General features: G+C 35.8%; 2 protein-coding genes across 9 annotated transcripts in view; one reads left to right on the top strand and one right to left on the bottom strand.

Moving 5' to 3' along the window:
* LOC127423923 (intraflagellar transport protein 81 homolog) overlaps positions 1 to 6,540 on the bottom strand; it is a 35,253-nt gene extending 28,713 nt beyond the window's left edge. For 3 of the 5 annotated variants that reach the window (XR_007894396.1, XM_051668619.1, XM_051668617.1), the window contains exons 1-8: positions 6,197 to 6,522; positions 5,840 to 5,943; positions 3,369 to 3,549; positions 2,753 to 2,842; positions 2,587 to 2,652; positions 1,678 to 1,788; positions 1,511 to 1,595; positions 926 to 1,089 (exon numbers count right to left, since the gene is read on the bottom strand). Coding sequence is in view for 4 of the 5 variants with exons in the window: in XM_051668619.1 (XP_051524579.1) it covers positions 926 to 1,089; positions 1,511 to 1,595; positions 1,678 to 1,788; positions 2,587 to 2,652; positions 2,753 to 2,842; positions 3,369 to 3,549; positions 5,840 to 5,943; positions 6,197 to 6,340 (945 nt within the window). In the remaining variant the exon portion in view is untranslated. Of the gene's footprint in view, positions 1 to 925; positions 1,090 to 1,510; positions 1,596 to 1,677; positions 1,789 to 2,586; positions 2,653 to 2,752; positions 2,843 to 3,368; positions 3,550 to 5,839; positions 5,944 to 6,196 lie in introns of those variants that run through there. The other 2 variants (XM_051668618.1, XM_051668620.1) reach the window with 2 other exon arrangements.
* Positions 6,541 to 7,469: 929 nt separating this feature from the next.
* LOC127423924 (formin-binding protein 1-like) overlaps positions 7,470 to 16,166 on the top strand; it is a 42,365-nt gene continuing 33,668 nt past the window's right edge. For all 4 annotated transcript variants that reach the window (XM_051668622.1, XM_051668621.1, XM_051668623.1 and 1 more), the window contains exons 1-4: positions 7,470 to 7,714; positions 8,535 to 8,650; positions 15,074 to 15,130; positions 15,547 to 15,694. In XM_051668622.1, coding sequence (XP_051524582.1) covers positions 7,640 to 7,714; positions 8,535 to 8,650; positions 15,074 to 15,130; positions 15,547 to 15,694 — 396 coding nt within the window. In that variant the 5' untranslated portion in view covers positions 7,470 to 7,639. The remainder of the gene's footprint in view (positions 7,715 to 8,534; positions 8,651 to 15,073; positions 15,131 to 15,546; positions 15,695 to 16,166) is intronic.

Genomic DNA, 16,166 nt, shown 5'->3' on the forward strand with positions numbered 1-16,166 from the left:
TGATTAACCCTTATGTTGTTCCAAACCCATATGAATTTCTTCCTTTCGTGGAACACAAAAGATGATGTTAGGCAGTATGTTTCATCATTGTTCCATTCAATGCAAGTGAATGGTGACTGAGGTTGACATTCTGTCTAACATCTCCTTTTGTGTTCCACTGATGAAAGGAAGTCATATGTGTTTAGAACAGCATGAGCACGAGTAAAACATTCTGGGTGAACTATCCTTTTATTAATACTATTCTCTGCAAGAACTTGCATTAAAGGAGTATTCCAGGTTCAATACAAGTTAAGCTCAACCGACAGCATTTGTGGCATAATAATGATTACCACAAAAATTATTTTCGACTTGCCCCTCCTTTTCTTAAAAAAAAGCTAAAATCTGGGTTCCAGTGAGGCACTTACAATGGAAGTGAATGGGGGCCAGTTTTTTAACAATAAAATACTCACTTTTTCAAAAGTATAGCGACAAGACGTAAATAATATGTGTGTTAACATGATTTTAGTGTGAAAAAAAAATCACTTACTAACCTTTTCAGTGTAAAGTTATGGCCAATTTTAAAACGTCGTTGTCATGACGATGTAGCGTCAACAAACTCTAAAAGTACTGTAAAAATGTTTTTGTAAACAACTTTACAGCTCAAATTATACATAAGTTTTAACAGAAGAATTAATGTAAGTGTTTTTATAAAATTGTAAACTTCACATTTCTGCCTTTTAATCCTCCACAAATTGGCCCCATTCACTTCCATTGTAAGTGCCTCACTGCAACCTCCATTTTTTTTTTTTTTTAAAGAAAACGAGGGATGATTCGAAATTAATTTTTGTGGTAAACAACATTATGCCACAAATGTTGTCGATTAAGCTTAACTTGTACTGAACCCGGAATATTCCTTTAAGAGCCAAATCCATGTGTGCAAGCTGACCTTGTCCTCTAGCTCCCTCAGTTCTGCTTGGCCCATGGCTGGCACAGATGCCACCCTCTGTAGGTACTGCACCACCTTTGTCATGTTCTCCAGCTCTCTGGGCAATTTCTCAGACACCATGTAAGTGTTGAACTTGATGTCCTCCTCAAGTCTCTTCATGAGGCCTGTGGTTTAGGATCACATCTCTGTTACCTTTCCAAATAACAGTTCAAACGTGATCTCGCTCTGTGCCAAATGCTCGTCTATTTTAGTGAGCGTGTAAAGAGATTCAGCGTGAATGCGAGACTCATACTGTTGTGGAGTTCAGAACTTGTAATATGAGATTCACAGGAAATCACCACAAAGTAACAAAAAAATGCAGCGTGAAGAAATGCTTGATGAACATGATGTACATGACATGAAAAAGGTAGGTAACACAAAAATAAAGGGAACGGGACTCTGCAGGCTGAACTTGTCCCTGTCACCCACATGAGCATCACTGCTTATTTTCTGATGTTGTGTATTCGCTAACAAATGTACCATGTCTCCAAGTGGGACAGGTGTACAAATGGGATACTCTGATTTTCTATGTATTGGTTGACTTACTCTCTGGCTTTGCATCTGCGGCTGCCTGCTGCAAGTCTTTGAGCTGGATCAGAGATCTCTGCAGTCTCTGCTCAGCCTGGAAGAGCTACACCAAAAACAGCACAGGTTATGCAATCAGAATGTCCAATGGATAGTGTTTGTTTGAAAATGGGTCATGTTACATCTACCTGGTTCTTCTGCTCCTGTTTCTGATGAGTGAGAGATTCTTCTCGTTCTTTTTCCACTCTTAACTGTCTGGCCAGTTCAAGCATGCGTTGGTGGTTTGACACTGCCTCCACCTAGTGGACAAGAAAAGCATCACAAAGGCTTGTTAACCGACACAGAGTCACCTTTTTCCCATTTTTTATTGTTTGGAACGGAAATTTGCCGAATTCTGTGAAATAGATTTACATATGGTATGTTGTTAAAAAGAGATTTATTTTGTTATAAACTTTTATTAATAGCTGAAAGTGATTAACTGTATTAGCCAAAACATTTAGAAATATTTACCAAATATACAGTATCTAAATACATCTAAATATAAGTCTAAATACATTAATAAATGCATAGATATATGTATAAATACTGTATGCCTAAACAACATTTATGACTATTTAAATAACAAAAATGTATAAATGTAACATTTATAATATTTATTATTATAAATATATAGATATATAACATGTATTATTTTTATCTTTTAAATATGTAAACATTACATTTATAATTTAACATTTATAAATATTATCTAGTCAAAATGTTATCAGTAAATACAAAACATTTGTTTCAAATTTCTTTTAAAATTCAAATGATAATGAGGAAAAACAAATTAACATGCAAGTGGAATGAGAGATGTTCAAATGTGACAGAATGTTTTTCAGAGCTGTGTGAGTGCAAATTCTGGGTAGGGATCCTGTTAACAGGGATCATGGGGTTTCCTTGTCCTGTCAGACACTTTAGTATGTGGTGATCACCGCTAAAACAGTGCACTCTAATAGATCTCTATTTAATTTGTGTATTTATGGGTGTATTTTACAGTAATTACATATGATTCCATAACTTTCACAAGCACATTCTTAAGGATTTGATGTCCTTACCCTCTTTCTAAGACGATCCACTCTTTTAATGAGTTGGTCCTTCTCTTCTTCCATTACCACAATGTCCTACAGCAAAACATTATTATTGTGTATACTGAATAAAATGGAAGGCTACATGACCAGATTGGACCAAACACGTTGACACTAGCAATGCTGCTTTTCTTACCCGTCGAATCTCAGCTGTGGAGAAACCTGAGCTCTTTAGCTGTTCACACTCTTTGTGGATGTTTTTGAATCCCTCAACCAGCTCCTCATACTATGAATCAAAAGGAATAAAAACATAAATCTGACAAAAGCAGAAAAAATGTAACTTCTATTAATCTAAAATCATACACAAATACAAAAACAGAGTCTATAGAAGGGACTTTCCATAAAAGGGTACAAAATAGGACCTTAAATTCTTCAGTTAAAAAAGTCTTCAGTGAAAGGAGGAGCTTAACCTAAAATATATGTTTAAATAATTAAAAATGTACAAATAAAATACGTTTAAATGTTAGAATGGGTAACAGGGTTGCAGCTAGCTAATTTGGCGACAAATGTTGCTTTGTAGTTATTGCTAACCCTACATGTCCCATAAATTAAATAAATATATTATGTAAAGATTATGTTAGACAGCAGTTTATCCAACAGTACTCTCTCTAAAGAACATGTTGTTTGTGACTTTATTGCTTACGGGTCACCAATATGCACCCTTTTCATGGAAAGTTCCACACAGAATAAAATAGAATAGAACCTTAAAACAGATACTTTTAGGTACTTAGGCACAAGATACTAAGGCATACCTGGTGGTAGGTCTCAGCAATAACATCATCCTGCAGAAACTCAGCAGGCACCTCTAGTTTGGCGAGAAATCGGGCTAGGTATGCCCTCTTCTTCAGCTCTGGAATCCTCTGTAACAGCCAGTGCAGTATGGGGTGCACCACGGGCTTACTGCCAATCACTAAACCTTGACGAAAACTGCTTCTGTTAAGGAATACAAATTTCAAAGCTGACTGGATAAGTACTTTAACATGTGTAAGTGCCCCTTTCTTTCTCTCTCTCTCTCTCTCTCTCTATATATACACACACACACACACACACACACACACACACATATATATATATGTATACGGTGTGTGTGTGTGTGTGTGTGTGATATATATATATACACACACACACACACACACACACACACACACACACATATATATATATGTATACGGTGTGTGTGTGTGTGTGTGTGTGATATATATATATACACACACACACACACACACACACACACACAGAATTAAAGGCACAAAGATGTGTATACTGCAATATATTATTATTATTATTATTACTGTGTGTTTGTGTGTACATACACATATACATACATACATATACATATATTCCTCCATAATATACACATATATGTATATATGTGTATGTATGTATATATGTATGTATGTATGTATATATATATATATACAGGTGCATCTCAATAAATTTGAATGTCATGGAAAAGTTCATTTATTTCAGTAATTCAACTCAAATTGTGAAACTCGTGTATTAAATAAATTCAATGCACACAGACTGAAGTAGTTTAAGTCTTTGGTTCTTTTAATTGTGATGATTTTGGCTCACATTTAACAAAAACCCACCAATTCACTATCTCAAAAAATTAGAATACATCATAAGACCAATAAAAAAACATTTTTAGCGAATTGTTGGCCTTCTGGAAAGTATGTTCATTTACTGTATATGTACTCAATACTTGGTAGGGGCTCCTTTTGCTTTAATTACTGCCTCAATTCGGCGTGGCATGGAGGTGATCAGTTCGTGGCACTGCTGAGGTGGTATGGAAGCCCAGGTTTCTTTGACAGTGGCCTTCAGCTCATCTGCATTTTTTGGTCTCTTGTTTCTCATTTTCCTCTTGATAATACCCCATAGATTCTCTATGGGGTTCAGGTCTGGTGAGTTTGCTGGCCAGTCAAGCACACCAACACCATGGTCATTTAACCAACTTTTGGTGCTTTTGGCAGTGTGGGCAGGTGCCAAATCCTGCTGGAAAATGAAATCAGCATCTTTAAAAAGCTGGTCAGCAGAAGGAAGCATGAAGTGCTCCAAAATTTCTTGGTAAACGGGTACAGTGACTTTGGTTTTCAAAAAACACAATGGACCAACACCAGCAGATGACATTGCACCCCAAATCATCACAGACTGTGGAAACTTAACACTGGACTTCAAGCAACTTGGGCTATGAGCTTCTCCACCCTTCCTCCAGACTCTAGGACCTTGGTTTCCAAATGAAATACAAAACTTGCTCTCATCTGAAAAGAGGACTTTGGACCACTGGGCAACAGTCCAGTTCTTCTTCTCCTTAGCCCAGGTAAGATGCCTCTGACGTTGTCTGTGGTTCAGGAGTGGCTTAACAAGAGGAATACGACAACTGTAGCCAAATTCCTTGACATGTCTGTGTGTGGTGGCTCTTGATGCCTTGACCCCAGCCTCAGTCCATTCCTTGTGAAGTTCACCCAAATTCTTGAATCGATTTTGCTTGACAATCATAAGGCTGCGGTTCTCTCGGTTGGTTGTGCATCTTTTTCTTCCACACTTTTTCCTTCCACTCAACTTTCTGTTAACATGCTTGGATATAGCACTCTGTGAACAGCCAGCTTCTTTGGCAATGAATGTTTGTGGCTTACCCTCCTTGTGAAGGGTGTCAATGATTGTCTTCTGGACAACTGTCAGATCAGCAGTCTTCCCCATGATTGTGTAGCCTAGTGAACCAAACTGAGAGACCATTTTGAAGGCTCAGGAAACCTTTGCAGGTGTTTTGAGTTGATTAGCTGATTGGCATGTCACCATATTCTAATTTTTTGAGATAGTGAATTGGTGGGTTTTTGTTAAATGTGAGCCAAAATCATCACAATTAAAAGAACCAAAGACTTAAACTACTTCAGTCTGTGTGCATTGAATTTATTTAATACACGAGTTTCACAATTTGAGTTGAATTACTGAAATAAATGAACTTTTCCACGACATTCTAATTTATTGAGATGCACCTGTATATATATATATATATATATACACATACTGCGTGTGTGTGTGTGTGTGTGTGTATATATATATATATATATATATATATACATACACACACACACACACACACAGTGTATATATATGTACACACACACACACACACACACAGTAATAATAATAATAATAATATATTGCAGTATACACATCTTTGTGCCTTTAATTTTATGCCATTTTTCACATGTTGTCTTACACTTCAGAAATGCCTCCAGGAGGTTTGTATTTCATCATCCCCAAAAGAGTGAACATTCTCTTGGCTGTCTGTTCAGGCATTTCCTCACGTATATCAATTGCTTGCTGAAACACAAGACAGAGTTTGAAACAACACAAAGTTTTAAAAGCAGGCGATATATACAGCTGTATTGTAAAACATTAAGTCTGTACACCAGTTTAAGGTCTGAAATAGAAATGCACTGTAAGATGATATGGATAAGATTAATAGAATTAAATACTGTAGAATTATAGATATGTACTTTTTGTTAATGCTAGGAAGATCAGGAACATGCTGCTATTCGGCATCAGTGTTGATCAAAGTGATATTTTGACTCACCTTTGGATCGATTTCGGCCAGAACATCATTTAAAGTCTGCAGTAACTGCATTGGCTCGAGTGAGTCGAAGGTAATGAGATTGAAGTTTTTCTTAAACGGCTCTCTGTTGAGCTGTTCAACGATCAATTTGAGCTGTTCGCTCATTTTGAAGGGTTCGTGAGTTTTAAACCCGAGCAGCCTGCAATGGGTTGAAAAAGGCTGAATTATTTTTTTGTTTAATCTTATCGAATGATGTCGAGAGAATTTTAATACATACTTTTGTTTGCTGTTTAAATGTGTGTACAGCTAACGTCAACAAATCCTGCTTAGGAACCGTTATGCCAGGCCTGGTTGCTAACGGGAAGTTGGTCATCTGAAGTATTTTTTTCATTTTTCAAAGTAAAGGTTTGCTTAAAGTCCTGGTGGATTCTTCCCGCCGTAGTTTGAAATCAAACATTCTCTTCTACTCTCTTCTCTTCTCTAAAAAAGCAATTCTGTCAACAGTGTATTTGGTTTCCATTTTAAAGGAAAAGTTCCCAATAAATTAAAAGCTACAAGCAAAATATATCATCTCTTTAAAAACACGTAAGAGACTATTAATCAGGAATTTGTCATTAGATAAATCTTTTTTAATTTAATTTAATTTTATGGGTATAAAAAATCTATAGGTTATAGAGTTACATAATAACTAGGTTAATAAAAGGAGGTAGTTTTTTATCTGAAAGTTGACCAAATCTTTTGGTCTGGAAGATCCTTTACTACAAATTATTTTTATTAGATTTTTTTTTTATTATTTATTTTTATTATTATTATTATTTATCCATACTATGTTTTTTACTTAAAAATAAAAAATAACTAACACAAGTATTTTCGGATCAGGAATGAGACAAGCAAGGTAAAAAGAAAATAAAAGGACAGAATTTAAGAAAACAAAAATTATTCCCTTTTCTCCCCCTATTTTCTAATTTAAAAAATGTATAAAATATTTCAATAGCTATCTTTTTATCACTAATTATGGAGGAATTATGAAGGAAATTTAAGAGTAAAAAAAAAAAACTGTAATGTTCCTCTTTTTATCATTAATCTGTTTATTTGCAATGAGACAAGCAAAAAAGGGAAAACATTAGAAAATATATAAAAAGCAGTCTTTTATATCACTAACTAGTATTTAGGATCCGCTAACACACATCATACGAACAGTTAATACTATATATGAGTTACTCGTGTTGTGTGGTTTGATTGGGCGCTGCGCGCGCGGCCGTGTAGTTCTGTCTCAGGCGCGTGAATGCACGAATAGAGAGAGGCATTATCTTCATTTGCAGTTTCGGCTATTTGCAGAATGCGGAGGTGAAAACGGACAGGCTCGCCGATCGAGGTACCAATCCTTGACGGTATACACTGGTAATATACCAGTTAGTATTATTTTTTTTATGATCAGAAAGCTATTCCTGACAAGAATCACGCATGCATTCGAACAGAGGATTATCGCGGAGGAATTGCCTTGAAACCATGAACTGCAGTTGGGGGACGGAGCTGTGGGTGAGTACAGCCGTGATGCATGGATGGATGGATGGATGGGCATGGAGGCGAATGCATCTGTAAGATATTAAGACATATATTGCACAAAATATGTGAAGATCTCCATTAGTAACCAGGAATACATGTGATCAATAGCCTACCTCACGCGCCGCACCACCCATTTTACAGTATCGCAGACCGCAAATCTTAATTTGGCTATTAGACCTTTTGAATGCATGTACATATATGTTAATGCAAGCAGATGCATGCTCTCTAAAGCTCGTTTAATGCAGTTATTAGCCATAAGCGTTAGGTAAATACCCTGGATGGCAATAATCCTGAGCTTATGCTGTCCCTAACCACATGAAAGGATATTGAGGCACACTAGGAAGGTCCACAGGTTATCCCCAATTCCCAAGTTAACCATTCTGTGATTGGTGAATGGGTCAAAAGCATCTGTGAAGTTTGTACTGTGTATATAGCGATAGGCATGCAGTTGGAGAGCCATCAGTGCTAAATAACAGAACAGACATATTGCCAATGTCAGCACATACTGCAAACTCATGAAATTATATGGGATGACATTCATTCTGAGGGTATTTTGATATCCATCCTTTGGGCCCTCTCTCACATTTATATAAACACCATTAGAGCAACAACTTATTCACACAATCTATTCTTTCTTCTCCATAAGTGTTCTGTTGGCATTGTACCTTACTTGTTATTTTATATCTTGTTGTAATGTTTTGTAAGACAATTAGATTGTGATACACTTTAAACCTTTAGTCTTTCATATGTCAAATTTGTCTGTCAGATTGAAATCCTTTTCTCTCCTTTGTAGGATCAGTTTGATAATCTAGAGAAGCACACTCAATGGGGCATTGAGTTTTTAGAACGCTACACCAAGTTTGTGAAGGAGCGGTCGGAAATTGAATTGACGTATGCCAAGCAGATCAGGTAAGATTCACAGAGGAAAGAAAGAAGTCACATATTTGTAGCACATTTGTGTTGATGTTTTAATGATTATGTCAATGTTATCACAAATTTGTTGCTTAGTAGATGGCAGTAATATCAAACTCTTAGGCTATGACAGCTTGAGTAATTTTGTAATCACAGTAACAGTATATCTCATGATATAGTCTAATTTTTTCTGAAAATTCAAATAATGTTTTTTATATATTAAATATCCATGTGGTTATGCCTATTTTAAATACTTTACAAAAGAGAATAATTTTTCAAATGTATTTAGAACTTGAAGAGAATAAACCGAAAGATACAATTATTTATAATAAATGAATGATAAGTCTGGCAAAAACAGCTCCACATTATGTAATGTAACACTTGAGTTAAAAACTAAATAAAGTCTCAAAATACTAAAACTGAGGCCACATCCACATTAATCCGTTTAAGTTTAAAACCTCCATTTTCGGTTTCTATAAAGTCATCGTTTATGTGGTCAGAGAGTGTGTTTTCGAACGGCGTGTGGATGAGAGGCGAAAACATAGTGAAATTGATGCATTTTCAAATGAAAACATATTAGTGTGGACATGTTCTGATATTCTAAAACAATTCATTCCGAGTCTTTCAACTCTGAATTCGGACTGGATGAGCCACATCCAAAGCCGTTGTAAAATAACCAACATGCGCACGGCTGTGACCGTTCATCAGTTGAATACTATATTTACGCAATAACTCCACTTTGCCAAACAACACCCCTTAATAACAAATTCTTGCTCATCTTGACTTGTTTGGGACACGTCACTCTCATATTTCCGCAGTACTGCATGTTTCTTCTTCAAACTCATTTATAAATATGTAATTAGTTACTACAGTGCAGTGATCCTCACATTTGGACATATTGCAGCATCACAAAAGTACTGACATTCTACATCAGTACATTGCAGTTTCAAAATGCTTATTGGACTATTCACTGTAAAAGAAATCCAACTTCCATTTGTTGGAAAATCCAACTTGCAACTTTCCAAAAGTTGATTGTCTAAAAAGTTGAGATTACTTTAAAAAATCAATGAAGTCAAATTAGTGGGGGGGCCTGGGTAGCTCAGCGAGTATTGATGCTGACTACCACCCCTGGAGTCGCGAGTTCGAATCCAGGGCATGCTGAGTGACTCCAGCCAGGTCTCCTAAGCAACCAAATTGGCCCGGTTGCTAGGGAGGGTAGAGTCACATGGGGTAACCTCCTTGTGGTCGCGATTAGGGGTTCTCACTCTCAGTGGGGCATGTGGTAAGTTGTGTGTGGATCGCGGAGAGTAGCATGAGCCTCCACGTGCTTTGAGTCTCTGCGGTGTCATGCACAGCGAGCCACGTGATAAGATGCGCAGATTGACGGTCTTAGAAGCGGAGGCAACTGAGACTTGTCCTCCACCACCCGGATTGAGGTGAGTAACCGTGCCACAACGAGGACCTACTAAGAAGTGGGAATTGGGTATTCCAAATTGGGAGAAAAGGGGATAAAAAAATAAAAATAATAATTGACGTCAAATTAGTATGATCAACAAAAGTGAGAACACACAATGCCAAGTTTGGTCTTGAAGGTAGAAATTGCAGGCTGAGACTTTTGAGCATGCTCAGTTTAATGTTCAGTTCTGAGGAAGTCATTTATGGCAAAGTAATTCCCCAGGCTTACAACTGCCAGTAACATTGCTCTTAAAGCTTTGGCTTGATAATTTAATGAGATAAATTGTAATTAATATGCAATGCATTTATGAAATATTGAGTAATATTTATTTAAGCTTACTGCAAGTTTATTAAGGCCAGATGTCCCACAGACATAGAAAATTAGTTTAAATTAAGTTAATTTTCATTCGATTCTAATCGTGTATGGTCAAAGCATGGCGACTTATGAGGACATCTAAAGATTGTTGATGCTTTAAGTATTTAATGATGTTTTGTTTTTAAAAGTTGTGTTTTGTTTTAAATCACCATTAAGGTGATAAGTATTGGCTTTGGTAAAGTTTCTTCAGTTATAGCTGATTTAACTTGTGTTTGGTGACATCACTGAAACAATTCCCATTGTAAGTTAGCCCAACTAACTGGTAATCTAATAGGACTGATATATGCTAATTGGTGGGAATTACAAACTCTCTAGAATAATCATGAATGCATGAAGAAGTCATGGTTAACTAAACCTCAAAATGTGAGTTGACTGAACTTTTTACAATCCAACTTAAATTTTTAAGTTAGTGCAACTAATGTACAACTTACAGTATGTTGAGTAAACTCAATAGTTTTGAGTTTCATTTACTTTGTCTGTAAATGTTTTCTGGGCATTTTAAGTTCAGGTTTTGCATATACACAGAGCGGAAATGTTTTATACTTGTTAGTATTGTGGTGAAAGTCTTTACCAGATTTGAGGAATATATACAGTATTTTGTATTGTGTATACTTTCTCAGACATTGTGAATTAGTTTTTGTTTCATCCATACATAAACATTATGTTGTCATTTATTCGCTCTCAAGTTGTTCCAAAACAGTGTGACTTTCTTCTTCTGTTGAACACAAAATGAACTCTAGACTAGAGATTTCACTTACTAAACACATCTGTGGAAACTTATAGACAATACTGGGACTGCAGGATTTAGTCGTCATGACAACGAGGTTGTAAAATTGTCTCTAGTAGGCTCTAGTCACCATTTACTTTCAATGTATGGAAAAAAAATGCATTGAAAGTGAATGGTGACTGAGGCCGGCATTCTGCCTAACACTTCCTTTTTTTGTTCTATGCCAAAATGAAGGTCATATAGGTTGGGAACAACATGCCCAAGACTTATGTTGAAGTGAACAAATGAACAAATGTTCATAAATGTCTGTGGAAACAAGCAAAATAAAACAGGTCACATGTCTGGCATGTATTACCATGGATACCGGGTTTCCACAGCTCCGACCCACATTTTATTATCCACCACCGATTGTGCAATATTTCTTTCTGGCTGCATTTTGGAAGTTTATTAAGCAGTCTTTTTCACCACAGGTCTAGTCCCAGAGGACACGATGACTTACCAGTGTCTTCTGTGCCCCTGTTCAAAGCCATACGCTGAGAAACCTCAGCATTTACAATAAACCCCACAGCTGGATCTTACAGAGCCACTGCTCAGCAATTTGACCAGACACGCAGCAAATAGGCTCTTTCCACTGTTTGTTTTTTCCTAAAAGAAAATCTTCTTTTTGTAGCTACACGTCACTCAGTGCATTGTTATTTTTAAGAAGTGTGCCACACTGTATTTTTGTTCTATTTCCACTATAGAGCAAAAGAAAAAGACTTTCTAATTCTCGACGTCTCCCACAGTTCAGATCCGAGCCACGGGTGAAAGATTTATTACGTGCTAAGCACATGTTAGCAGATAAACAACATTGACGTGGACCTGTCTAGTTGAGGAATAATAGTCCTTTAAAAACCACTGGGAAGGGTTATTTTAATTAGGAATTATTTATGGCTTTGTCAGCCTTTTGTTTCCATTTGCTGTTGCACATTGACATGCATTGCGGCCCATTTAGGCCGATTGTAGGGAAAATAGGAGAAAATAAAGCATCTGCATTGGTGTGGTCTTGTCAAGAAACTGCAAGGTGATCTGCCTAGCAACATGTCAGACTCTTGGGTGTTACCGTTGGGTGTGTACAGAGAGAGAGAGAGAGATGGATTGAAGGGAAGCTGCAGGATAAATCGTTGAGGAGGCGGCACCACTAATGTGCATTCTCACAATCATAATTGATTTTAAACCATTTTTTGGCTCTCTTTAAATTGAAGTGATAGTTCATTTGCTCATCCTAAATTTGTTTAGAATCTTTATGACTTTCTTCTTTGGAGCACAACATTTTTAAAGAATATCCTGGTTGCTCTTTTGCATATAAAGAAAGTAAACAGGGACTGGGTCTGTCAAATTCCAAAATGAAAAAGCACGACAAAAGTAGTCCATGTGACTCGTGCACCATTTTTCAAGTCTTCTGAAGCCTTCTTAAGTTTTATGTTACTTCAAATGTGCTTTTTTTTTTAACCCTTTCTTTAAAGAGCTTTACAGACCTAGTTCTGTTAGACTTTCACAATAGGGCTTCACATTTATTTGAATATATAATCAAGATTACAATTACAGCTATCACAATAATTAATAGTGAAAAGTGTCAATTACAGTATTGCAATGATGTCTACTCCTGTTGTGCAAAAAAAGTAATGCTGTTTTTCGATTTCTGTATATAATGTTGTCAAAAATTTAATAACCGTTTGGTTTTTTATGCTTCTAAGGGGGTGTTTTATGTGAAGTTGACCATTTAGGAACTTGATTTACTGATGTATAAAATAAAAATATAGTAAAATATAAAATGTTTATACTATATATATAGCATTTCATATTTTACAAATGTTATGTTATATATAAAATCTAAATATATTTATAATATTTTATGTTTAATATTTTGATTATTATGTATTTAATTATCTTTGTGGGCCTTTCTTAGCAAATATGGATATACTGTATGCGATGAATTGCAATTAATGTAATTACTTTGATTCAAAGTTTTAATGACTTAACAGTACTTATTTTAATGTCAATTCTATTAATCAAAATTAATCGCAATTACAATATCAAGGGAAATCACTAATTGTAATTTTTTGTCATTGTGCAGCCCTATTTCGTTATAAGACAAGGGGCCCTATTTTAAGAGAGCTAGCTCTAAGCGTAGCACTTTTTAAGTCATGAGTGCAAAGTCAGTGGGCATGGCCATGAAGTTTTGTTATTTTCGTGCAAGCATTTGGTAAGTCTAGGCGTAAGTGGGTTTGACGAAATTTCTTGAGCAATTTAATTCTGAGGATTTTGCACCATCTGCGTCCTATTATATAGTCCATTCCCTGTTAAACACCAGCGATATAAACACAGACAGCAAATTCGTACGAAGTTGGTAGTGTAAATGGACTGTATGCAATGAATTAGAAAAATGTAAATATTTCTCTGACAATGACTCTCTTCTTTTATAAGCATCAGCATGCACTTCACTTCTACCGGTCGATTTAGATTTGGACAAATTATATTCAATTATTGAAACACGAAAAAATTAAACCAAAAATATTTTTAAATTCAAATTACACTTCAAACAAACAAAAAAATATAATAAAAATAAAGTGGTCAAAGAAAAATCATACCAAATCCAAACATTTTACCCTCTGCAACTTCTTTCACCAGCCTGTGCAGTGACTTAAAAATCATTCTACGACAAAAAATATTGGTGGAAAAATAACAATATAAATTAGATCATGCAATAAATGCAATTGTAAATATAAACATAATAATAATAACTGAAAAATAAACCACGACCTATAGAAAGTTTAACACAAATCTGAAACATTTTTATTTCATAAAATGGCGATCGTCAGAGACATAATTTGATGTTTCAAAATATTTTCAAAGTTTGGACACAAAATTTATTTCCACCTGTTGGTGGAATCTCCAAACTGCAAATGTAGGAACTGAATTTATACTTTGCGCTGAAAACAGACCTGCTTTTGAAACGTCTTAGCACAATGACCTATTTCTTAGGTAAATAGCAAAATGCGCTTTGCGCCACATTATTAACATACAGTGCATCCACAGTTTCGCGCATACACCCACAGATAGCGCAAACACTCCCACCCATGCCCACTTGCACTCTGCACTGGCACGAAAATTGCGCATATAATTAGCACGCTCTCGAAAATTGGATAAGACATAGCACTGTGCTTTGCACACTTACGAAAATAGAGCCCATGGAATAATAATAATAATAATGGATAATAGGGTAAATATTTTACTGATTATTAAAATCTGTGCACTTATATGTAAAATAACGGCCAGAATATTCTTTATGATGGGGTAAAGAAAGTCATACAAGTTTGTAAAGACATGAGGATGAGTAAATGATGACAGAAATGTTTGGTGTAAACTATCCCTTTAATCACATATATTTGTGTACAGAGTGATTTTCTAGTTGTCAGTATGTTTTTTCCACATCATCCGGCGGCTCAATTTTCCACTCTGATTGACTTAGCCTCATGAATCAGAGGCCTTGTGCAGTGGAATGATATGATTATTCTGATAGTGACAATGATTAGCTTTTGTTCGTGGCGCAGCCTTGCATTGCAACGCAAGAACCATTATTAGGTCATATTTGTCTTTAAAATGTACAGTTTTATTCATTAGAAGTACAGGAAGACAAAGAACCCCTTGGAAACTGTAAATGTCTTAGTCTGGCTTGCTTTCTGCAAAAAAAAACAAAAAAAAAAAATATATTTTGGTGAAAGAAATGTTTTCAGAAATGCTTTAGCTGTATTTTTAATGCTAAGGGTAACTGAAAAGAGGAAGTTTTTTTTATTCTTTTTAAAATCTTTTCTTTTTATAGGAATCTGTCTAAGAAGTATCAGCTTAAGAAGAACTCTAAAGAAGAGGAGGAATTTAAGTGAGTGACAACAGTTTTACACAAAGCATACATGTGCATCAGTATGTGTTTTAAGTTAACATTAAAATGATCTGCTTGGTTTCTTTGCTCTAGAGCATACTGTATTTTGTGATAGACTGAAATATTGGTCAATAAAAATGGGAATCATTATCATTTCAGATTTCAACAGAACAGATATAACAAATCAGAAATACATTTATTTATGTGTGTTTACAGACACTTTTTAAATGTACTTTTTAAAGCATTAATGTTGTATTATGTTGAAAAGTTGAAAAGTAATTTTGTCACATATATAACCACTTTATTAAGTTCATCACTTTAATTAAGACTGGGTCTGTCATCATTTTAAATTAACATCGCTTTGTGTCTTGAATGCATTAATGTAATGTATCATATTGTTTTACATTTGCCATCAGGTACACATCATGTAGAGCTTTTCTGATGACCTTAAATGAGCTGAACGACTACGCAGGTCAACACGAGGTCATTGCAGAAAACCTGTCGTCTCAGATCACCGCCGAGCTGACCCGCTACACTCAAGAACTGAAGGCTGAGCGCAAATCGGTATGAACATCCATGCTTTTATTTTCAAGAGGATCTCCTTGAAACAAAACAACTCCTGCTTTCTAGAGATCATAAAGAGATTATCTCCAAGAAAAAAAAAATTAAATCCCCAATCAAAACATCTTTCCTCATTCCAGTAACGGAAATCACTTATTTAAGACGTGCTGCATCGAACCTCAAAATTAAATCTTTCCTTAGAGAACTGTTTTCTTACAAATCCAGGGTTAATAGTCTAGAAATATGTTATTATTTTATTTATGGTTTTCTCCCAGCTTTGTGGAGTAAAGCCAGACCCAATGTGGGTCATGTATTCAGGTCAGTGGAGTTTGAGCGGGTCACCGCCCCCCCCCGCCCTTGGCCTCTCTTGTCTAAAGGTTCTCGCTCGGGTTCAGGAGGCCTCTGTCTGAGGCTGGTGGCTGGAAGTAATACGACAGTGGCAGGGCTCCACAGTAAAGATTTTTTTTTTACTTGC

Source organism: Myxocyprinus asiaticus, chromosome 33 (genome assembly GCF_019703515.2).
Source record: "Myxocyprinus asiaticus isolate MX2 ecotype Aquarium Trade chromosome 33, UBuf_Myxa_2, whole genome shotgun sequence".
NCBI classification, from domain to species: domain Eukaryota; kingdom Metazoa; phylum Chordata; class Actinopteri; order Cypriniformes; family Catostomidae; genus Myxocyprinus; species Myxocyprinus asiaticus.